At 34.7% G+C, this 11,060-nt stretch overlaps 1 protein-coding gene across 1 annotated transcript in view; it reads left to right on the forward strand.

Annotated features, from left to right (window-relative positions):
• LOC122800332 (immunoglobulin lambda-1 light chain-like) overlaps positions 1-6,524 on the forward strand; it is a 42,996-nt gene extending 36,472 nt beyond the window's left edge. The window contains exon 3 of the mRNA XM_044069783.1: positions 6,197-6,524. Coding sequence (XP_043925718.1) covers positions 6,197-6,524 — 328 coding nt within the window. The remainder of the gene's footprint in view (positions 1-6,196) is intronic.
• The last annotated feature ends 4,536 nt before the right edge of the window (positions 6,525-11,060 follow it).

Here is an 11,060-nt window from a genome sequence, read left to right on the forward strand (position 1 = left end):
TGGCTTTTCCATTCGTAGTTTGCATCCAGCTTATACATCTTGCACTTTTACACAGTTTCTATCATAATAACATTTCTGTGTCTGCTGACCTTTTTGTGTCCTTTCTTTTCCTAAACACTGATTCTCAACTTTGATAAAACAGTAGAAGTAGGTAACTTGCATTTGGACCGGTTACCACATCTTATCAACAGAGCAGATGATAGACTGAGTACCTACAGAGCATTCATATAGTTTCAAATGTACAAGGCAATAAACCTTGTAGCTGTCACTACAGCTCTTTTTCATGGGATTATTCACAGTTCAGAATATATATAATATACACAGGACATTATAGGTTGTAATTCCCAAAATGTTCTCAATTCCTTTCTTTTGTATTGTTGATCACTGTTAAGATATGACAACATCAGGGATCATTTGTCTTCAGAGTATTTATTTTAATGGAATAATCCCATTTGTACTCATGTCAGTCAGTTTTATTACTGCAATCTCCCAGAATGATAATGTACACAGGTAAGATACATAGCTTCTTTGATATATGGGGTGGTATAATTGTTAATGTGTTTACCTCGTAATCAAGCAGTACAGATCTTGATTCTCAACAAGGGAAAATTTGTGAGAATTAAAATGGTCCACAAGGGCAGTTAGTGTAGTACTTGCTTATAATCCCATGAAATAAATCTATACCCACTTGATTCCATGGTCTTCATGGAAGTTTGTACATTATCAGTTCTTTTTCCTGGATTGCTGCTTTGGTATGCATCCAACTCTACTCTGCTTGTTTGATATGAGGCAACATTCCGTGCCAATAGCAAGATCTCTTACTCTCTCTGTATCTGTCTATGAACTTTATTATTCTCAAATGGCATTCATATATCCTCTCAGATGTTTGACATCTCAGCTAATTGTGAATGATTTTTTTTAGCTTTGAACATTAAGCCCTAAGCACAGTTCATTTCTTCCCTGAAATGAAAAAGAAGATTGCATTTCTTCCTTTACTGATGATTCTTCCTCTGGCAAACCTCTCATGGCATCTTTTTTCAGTAGCTGCATTTTTAAATCTTTATTAGCAAAGTTTTGGAATTACTTTATTTTTTTCTTTTGTCATTTGAACCTGTGGAATTATCTAAAGAATCAGGCTGACAATGAAGAAACTCTTCAGAGTCCTAAATTGGAGAATTATACATGTGTCAATCACAAAACAATGGAGTAGCCTACAATGTCTTTAAGTCATTTGGGTGAAGCAACAGATCCACTTGTAATTGAAATTTGGCACTGGAAGTTGTACATTGTGGGAAAGCAGACTGACTGTGGTAGCATGTTCTATATACAGGTGGAGCTGTTTTGCTACTGTGGGGGGAAGCCATTGGGAGAGAACTTAAATATCTCTCCCATCAGTGCTTAGGTTGTGTGCAAGCTGTCCCAGAAAGTCAGTGTGGATGGCTGACATAGGTAAAATAGTTAAGAACAGATTATCCAGGTCTGGAGAAGGTGAGACTACATGCATGATGCCCATGCTAACTTTCATGCATGCATTTACCTGTCCATTCTCTAGGTGGCAACAGTACTGCAGTACAGCCTTGTAGGCATGTAGCCGAGTTTTGCAGTTCAGTTATTGCAGGAAGCAAAGGTGCCTGGTTACTTTGGCTAGACTTGCATCATGCCACCTCCTGGGATGTGTTCAGGCTGTCTAGGGAACAAATAATAAAATTCATTACCATAAGAATACTGAAGAATCTTTCTGGTACAGAAAGATGCTCATACATTCAGTACCTTAGTGTTACAAAGTACTGTTTTAGATACACCCTGCCCTTGGGATGATGGCATGTCCAAGGGAAGGATGCAGTTCAAGTTTGGGGTGGTGGAGAAGGATGATGAAGGTTCTCTGATACCCCAAATGTACCGGAATCCAGCCTTTTGTGTACACATGTGTGTGTATAAAATCTAAGAGTGGATAAGTAGGGCTATGGTGTTAGGTATTTAAATATTTTGTATTGTAGTTACGGAAGAAGATATGTGATAACTTGCAAAGTCACAAGTTACAAAATCTTCTCCCTTGTATACAGTGCAAGATATATATGGTTTAACCCACAGTTCCCCATATTTTCCATTTATCCAGCTTGCTCCTTTTTATTTAAGGACACAACACATTTGCAGAAAAAAAGCAAGTGCAAAATATGGGAACATATTTTTGTCATATTGTCCCATTGTTCAAAAAGAAGAAAATACAAGGTACGTGTTTAAGAAACAGTATTATTTTGTAGACTGTTACATGCTGAACAACTTCTGTACTCAAAGCAACCTCCTATATTGTTTTATGTTAATTCTACATGCATTAGTTTGTTAGGATATTTGGATTAAATTACTTGTTATGTCTCTTTTTGAATAATTAAGAACTGCATATTTAGAAACATAGACTATTACCCATTTTAGAGATCTGCATTCTGAGTAGCTTTCACACTTGCAGTACCCGATATCTTGGCTTTGTTTTAAAGTTATTTATTGTTAATTGTTATACATGAAAAAGTAAGGCAGGATTTAGTGGTAACTACTGTAGAACAAACATGCATCCCCTTTAATGAGTAAATGTACAGTAAGCCCCCAGTGATCTGCAGCATATGCCACTGCCTCAGGCGTACTGCACAATGCAGCTATGTATGCACCATTATAATAGTCTGTGCTAGTACATGACGAAATAGTATCACACTGATAGTATATCTTACCTGTAATGTTTTTTGAATCCCAAGTGCCTTGTGTGCCACACATGTTGTATAGTACTATATTGTATTGTGCACCTTAATCAACAGTAAGTTCTCCCTTGTGTGTGACTGTGTGTGTGTGTGTGTGTGTGTGTGTGTGTGTGTGTGTGTGTGTGTGTGTGTGTGTGTGTGTGTGTGTGCATGTAGTATTTGAAGACATGACTTCAGCTTCCAGTGATGTAGAATGTGCCTCCCTGAGCAATATACCTACTTTTAATATATGCACACAGCTGCACCCTCTTGTATATCCTCAATAACACTATTAATAGATGTGTCATTTCTCAGTTGCTTCTACGTGCCCCCAGTACTCACCCACCACAGTACCATCTTTCCATGCTGCTCAGTGCCCTGTTGGATCAATGGCATACAGTCCTGCTGAATGTCATTTACTTCCCAATTGAATGAGTTCTGAAACAGCCACAAAATATATAGGTATGTCTGTGAAATATGCTTGTCAGATTTCATGCCTGCATGTGCCCATCATGTTGACAATTCTATGTTTAAGTAATAGAATATGCTATCTAAATGACATCTAAATAAATAAATAGCTCTAACTTTTCTGAATGTGCAAGATATTTTATGTATTGTCTTTTTAGGTTTAATAGTTAAGGCTACCTCTTCATTTCTGTAACACTCATTTGTTATCGTCTAATAATTAAGTGATAGTTATTTGCAATGTTTTTATTAGTCTTGCACTTCTTACTGTAACCTTTTGTAAACTTAATATATGCATTTTGTGTGGATCATTTCTGCCTAGACCTCTGCTGAAAATAAGCTTTGTGCCCAGTTGGATTAACCAAGTAAAGAAATGCTAACTAATTAATGCAATTGGAATATAGCTTCCCTAACCTGTGGAATCTCAGTGAGGAATAAAACTGATTGAATTTTTAGACCTTACTGGAATTTTTTCCAGATATTGACTTTGACTTTAATGTGAATAGCCCATTCTATCCTTGTGGTTTGTTTTACTTACACTTCAGATAAACATCTGACCTTGCTGCATATAATTGAGTAACAAACAAATTAGGAAGGACTTTTTTTCCTGGCTGTCCGACAACACATTCAAGATGTTTTTTTTTCAGTTCATTGGTTAGGAAATAGGACACAGAGGGATATGTTAGCCTTGGCTCTAGATGATTGTCACTGTTGAAGTGATAGCCCAACCCCACATGCAAAAATGGGAAAAGGGGTTGTGAATGGGTGGGTGGATGGATGGACAGACATCTTAGAAGAAGAGTATCAGTTCACATCATCACATTAGTTTACATTTTTATCTGTCAGGTATCATTTCAGCATTCCTGTGTATGTAAAACTTACATTTATAATGGTAAACAGTGACTTTCTTACTGTTTTTATCATCAATTTCAAGTTATCACATGTACAGAATCATTATGGATATAAAAATGGTCATAGGGATTTGCCCAAATAACTCTCTGCTAATTTTCTTTAGCCAGTGTATTTTGGCCACTTACATTACTCAGAATACAGAGTTTGCTGGAACAAATTTTGTATTGATTCATTGTTATGATATCAGCCCAGATGGTGCTCAGTGCTCACTCAAATGGGAAGATAGTGAAGAATGCACTGCTAAGGTCAACCCTGCGGTCATTTCATTCTGATAACTTAGTTAAAGACATTGCATTCTAGAAAACTTTGCATTTTTTGTTGATTGCACAATGACATACAAGAGAAATAATCCAGAGATAAATATGGAAAAAAAAGATAACAAGAAATATGAGGGGAATGGAGACAGTCTAATATGACCTCTTAATACAATGCAAAATTATTTATGTTGGGAAAGAAAAAAGGAAAATTAGGTAAATCAGAATGAAAAGTATGGTCTAGAGGTAAGCATATGACAAAGTGGGACTTAACAACAGTGATAACTGTAAATGTATTTTACTTACTGAATTAATTTTCCGGATTAACACAATTGATCAGAATATTTATTAAAAATATGCAGGTAAACAGAGAAGATGGAAGAAACTATACTAAAATAAAATATACTAAAACAAAAGTATAACAGAATTGTCTGTAAATATTTATATCCATCCATCCAAATTTTTTCCCCATTTTTGTACACAGAGTCAGGATGTCACTTTAACACTGGCAACTATTTAGAGCCAATGTTGACACTGATGGGTGGTTAGCCTTGCTGCTGTTGTTCTTTCATACCACACATACACACACATTCAAATCTATGGACAGTTTAGAGTGTCCAGACCACCTACAGCATGTCTTTGGAATATGGGAGGAAACCAGAGCTCCCAGAGAAAACCTTGGAGGGCATTTTCCATTGACATATAATTATAATATTATACAATAATTAAATGCAAGAAAATATCGCTAACACAGGGAGGACATGCAGACTCTGTTGAGAATACTCCCCTTCTGAAAACTGAACTGTGGAAACTGTTACTGGGAAGTGACATTTCAACCTGTTACACCACTACGTCATCCAATAAGTTATTTTCTATAATGTTTCCATTTCATTCTCTTCAACAAAACCAATTTTTATATCCACAATATCATTCTGAATTCAAAAATCATATTTGTGTTTTTGTAATAGGAAAAAAAATAAAAGCAGACAAAAAACAGTCACATTTTTATTAGAGAACGTAGGATCAGACATCATTCAAGGTTGTGAATAACTGTTGCTCAGATACAGAGTGCAGCATACAAGGATTAGTGTGCTTTAAACTGCCTTTTAGGATCAGACAGCTTCCAAATAGGTAGAGAGGCTTACAAAGTAAGAGGTCAAGCAACAACAGAACTGCACTGTACTGTGGAAACACAACTAAAGCAATATCGCGACAAAATGTATTGGAAAGTGCAGCTACCTTCAGACTAATTAATAACTCCTAAGTGGACAACAAAAGAGAGATTTTCTGATAGGAAACCTGACAACATCAACAATTCAACACACATACATAATTAATGCAATTAAAAAATGTACATTGACCATATTTTCATTTTTCATAAATGGCAACGATCAGCTGCAGTACATAACAATTGCCAGAAGGTGGGGCACATGAACCACACAAACATGACCCTATATTATGAACTACAGGTAACATTATATGTAGAACCCCTCCAGAAAATAATACAGATTTGCATGATGGGCAGAGCTCTGTACTGGACAATAGTTTTTAAGCAGTAGAAGCAGTCGTTAATCTCAGTTTTGACTCCTGTCTGTTGATCACATTTACAGAATGTACTCTGTTCCTGTGCTTATCCTCACTGTATGCTGCTGGGCATGTATGTGATTCTCTATTAATGGAAATTCATTACTGCATTTGTTTTTAAGTTGAAGTAGCATTAAAAAAGTAGAAACCTGCAAATTATGTTAAATCTACTTGGAAATTGCAAATTGCTGTAATTTAAATGAATATTCAGGAAAGCATTTTTGATGTGATGTTTTATCATTTCTTAGTTTGCAGGTCCCAACTTAGCCTGTCCCAGCCTCCTTCTCAATCAGCAACTTTGGGCGAAACAGTCAAACTTCCCTGCACCTTAAGTGGTGTTAGCATCAGTGGTAAAACTGTGTACTGGTACCAGCAGCATCCAGGAGCTGTTCCACGATTCCTTCTGTACTATACTAGCAGCACAAGCAAGGGCTCTGGGGTCCCTGATCGGTTCTCTGGGTCTAAAGATAATTCCCAGAACATCTGTTATTTAACCATTTCTGGTGTCCAGGCACAGGATGAAGCTGATTATTACTGTAAGGTGTGGGACAGCGGCCCACACAGTGATACAGTTACAGGGTGAAGTGAAACAAAAACCATCACCATCATAACATAAAAGATGAACTACAAAAATACATTTTAGTTCTTCCATAAGGCAAACATTTAAACAATTTCACCTGCATTGTCACTGTTGCAACAAGACAATAGTTTAACTGAGTGGCTCCTGAATATTTTAGTGACAGGTGAGGTCTTGCAGGGTATTTTACTTCACTGTATAATGTCAACTAGATGTGAAGCAGCTAATTAATTCACTGGCTGTACAGGTATCTTTCTTGATGTCAGATAGAAACCTGATAACCTTCACTACATAATTAAAAATCCTTCCATAATACCAGGGATGTGGGTACACCTTCCTTTTAGAAAACAATAGCCAAGCAGGCATCATATATATATCAAGGCATATACTTCTCAAATAGATAGATAGATTATATATATATATATATATATATATATATATATATATATATATATATATATATATATATATATGTATATATATATATATATATATATATATATATATATATATATAAAACTATACACACACACACACACATAAACTAACCGTCAACACACCACTAAAAATACATGAAATAACAAAATGAATAAGTGCTCTATTGGCTTCAAAGACCACACAAGCAAAAATATAGGTTAAGTGCTTTGATTCGTTTTATCACATGAACTTCATCAGAACAGATGACAAAGGTAAGCAAAGACATACTTAAATATTAAAGGTTGATAATCAACCAGCCAATGAACATTAAGTACTAATCAAACAATAATTAGTAGAAAAGAAAAAATAAATGAATGAACAAATTAAACAACCATAAAACTATATATATTTTACTGTAAATAAATCATTTTTTTTAACAAACGTTTAATATTTATAATTGCATTTAAACCAGGTGACAATCTGCTTTTGAAAATACATTTCATTTCAATCCTTTAATTTCCACAGCAGTGTTGCAGTCAGCTACAAAGGGCCAAAAATCCACAAAATCTAACACAAAAAGTGAACTTTCTAAAATTTGTACATTTATAAGCATGTTTAGCTAAATCATTAGTAAAATCACGTTTTTAATAGCCAACTGATGCTCATAAATCCTTCTATGTAAGGCCCGGATTGTTTTTTCTACATAGTAACTTTTGCAGTTTGCACATGTTGCTAAATAAACTATACCAGTGCTCTTACAACTGACTCTGTTTTTACTATAAACAATTATGTTTAGATGTTTAAAATTAATTTAGGAATCTACACTGCTTACAATTATTACAAGGGTAGGTCCCGAAAGGACCCCTAACCCCTGTGATTTTTGAAGGTTCACTGAAATTAAGTATAGACTTAATACTAGTAACTTTCTTGTAAATGAATAGTGGATGGTCTCCTAATACCCTCACCAGGTCACTATTCCCTAAGATGACTTTCCAGTTGACCAAAATATTTTTAATGTCTTATGAGCCAATACAAATCAGAACTGGAAAAGCAGAATTCTTAGCTTTCTTATCTAAACCTGTTTGTTCACTTTTAGAGGTAAATCCACTAAATAAAATGGGGGAAAAGCTGGTGTGCCTTGCCCTCATTATTTCATCTTTAATATCTAATCATTTCAATAATTGGTAACCTCTTTAAATGAACATATTAGTTAATTTATCTATCTCCTCAAACACATCATCACTAGTAAATCTGCTCAAATGAATAATCTGTCCACGAACCAAATTCATCTTAATAAACATGGGATGCGTACTTTTAAAGTGCAAGAAATTATTTGTACAAGTTTCTTTCTGAAAAATTGTGCTGTAAAAAGTTTTGTTAACAGTATCCATAAAAATAGTAAAATCCAAAAAAATTAACTTCAATATCAGCACTACTCAAAACAAATTTCAGCCCTGCACTGTTTGAATTAACATCATACAAAAATTCCAATAAATTATCTTTGGAACCAGTCTAAATAAAAAACAAATCATCTATATATCATCTATAAAAGGACACATATTTGAAACCATCCAATCTTGTCTACACTGTTACCCACCAACATAAAACCAAAATGGCAAAAACTGGTGCCATCTCGGCACCCATTGCCACACCACTGTTCTGTTGATAGATCTTTCCAACAAAAGCAAAAAAAAAAAAAAAAAAAAAAATGAACACAAGATCTAGTAATAAACAAGTGGTGTTGATCTTAACTTGTCCAAAATTCATATTATGAGTCAGAAATTCTTTAATAAACCTGATATACCCATTTCTTGATCAACAGAAGTACACAATCAAACAATGTCACCTGTTACTAGCATAGTTTCAAAACCAGTGAAAACATTATCCTTCAAAAGACTCAAAAACTCACATGAACTTTTAAAAAATAATCTATTTATAATGTAAGTGGGTTCAAAACGCATAGTAAGGCAAAGTCACAATTTTACCCATATTGGCTGATACTATTGGTCTAAAAGGTGGATTTCTCATATTTTTGTGGATTTTCAGTATTCCAGACAAAGTGCCTAATAGCGGCTCCTCAACAAAAAGGAATTAAAAAGCTGTTAAATCAATATAACTATCAAGAAGACACTCACAAGACTCCAGCACTAAGGAGTAGCAAACGACACAATCAAAATGGAGAGGCTTGCAGAAGAAAAAGAAACCTCCCCAACAATAGGGACTACACCAAAACCATCCAATTTAGCAATGCTAAGCGAGAGATCCACCAAGGAAAAAAAAACAAAAGAAAAATACTGCATATAAGTCAGCAAAACAGCAGAAGACTCAGCAATCGCCATCACATCATCTGCATAGGACAAAAAACAAGGCACCAAAACACCAGAATAGCAAAAAGAAAAAGGAGATAAAGAGAAAGAAACCTTAAAAACACTGTACCCACCACCATGGTGAAGAGATAGCTACTTAAAAGGCAGTCCTAAGGCACACCAGTCTTCACAGCAACCTCTGCACCTAACCATACATTCACCCCAGGAACAATAACTGAAAAATAATAAATAGAGGAAATGCACATAAGAAAAAGAGGGCCAAACGCAGAGCCTCTCAAAATGTCTAACAAGGCCCCATGACTGACATTTCAAATGCCTTAGTAAGGTCACAAAAAGCAGCAAAGCAGAAGGAGAAGAGCGAACATAAGAAGTAACAGACTTCAGCAAAAGCAACAAATCCTGCATAGGACTGCCTGAAATACCATAGGCTCAGGATCCAAAAGAAAATGCATCTTAGAATGAAGGAGCAACTGTAAAACTTTACAAAACAACTTATAATCAGTAACTTACAAAAGAGCCAAACAGTGTCAAGTCCACTAAATAAAACCAAAAATTAACACTGCAATGGCAGGGATCCACACCACGAAAATCTTTATTAGAAAATTATACATGATTGAGCGCTTTCTTCTCTATTAACAAGGATTTCATCAGAATCTACATCCATTCCCATTTTTCCCTATAAATACTTAAATTACATCATGATGTCACAAATTGCTAAATTGATAGGTAAATTTAAAGTGCAAACTGCATTAAAACCATATTAAAAAAACATATAAATATACACACTTGAATAAAAACTTGTAAAAACTTATAAAAATACAATTGCATTATTGTTAATTCCATATGTTCCCATAAAACATCCACTTTCATTTTGTAAGTTCCACTTTTTTATTTAATATAGGCTTTATGGTAATGATTTCATTTAGACCCGGGGGTAGACTTGCTTGTAATCTTATTTGCCATTTAGTTTCTCTTTCTTCTATATATGTTCTGTAGTTCCCACCCCTTGGATTTTTTGATACTTTTTCTAAAATTGTAAATCTAAAATCTTTACAGCCCTGAGAGCTACTAATATGCCTATATAGGGCATTATTTGAGTTGTGTGTGTTTATCTGGTATGTGTGTTCATATATTCTGTCTTTCAGCTTTCTCTTAGTTTTGCCTATGTAGAAACTTGGGCAGGATTCACACATAGCCAGATAGATAACACCAGTGGTTTGACAATTCCCTCTTTCTGGTTTCATCATATTTTGTAAATAATTGTTAATTTTTATATTTTGTTCTGTACATATATACTTACATTGTGGACAATTGCCACATTTTGTAGTCCCGTGTCTATAATTCAACTTACTATGCATTTCAAAATTCTTTTTCAAGTTTGCACCAACTTTGTATATAAAATTGGGTTTATTACCCCCTATATTCCACAACTTGGGGTTATTCCTCAAAATAGCCCAATTCTTTGTTATAATTTTCTCTACCTTCCTTGCATAACCTCCAAATGGTACTATCATAGCTCTTTCTTAGTTCTTATTATTATTTTCTATGTTATTTATTCCACTTTCTTCTCTCAAAGCATAATTATTACCTAGAAGTGGCTTATATTTTTTACCCCATTCTCCTTGAATATATTCCACATATCCGTTTATTATTTTTACTGGATACCCTCTCTCTTGGAACATTTGAGCTACTTTTCTTAATTCTTCTTGTAAGTCTTCCTTTTTTGAGGTCATCCGTGCCACCCTAATTAATTGTCCCTTAACAATACTATGCTTTTGTCTAACCGGGTGATCACTGG

This window comes from Protopterus annectens, chromosome 4.part0 (genome assembly GCF_019279795.1).
Source record: "Protopterus annectens isolate FY-2018-M chromosome 4.part0, PAN1.0, whole genome shotgun sequence".
Taxonomy (NCBI): Eukaryota; Metazoa; Chordata; order Ceratodontiformes; family Protopteridae; genus Protopterus; species Protopterus annectens.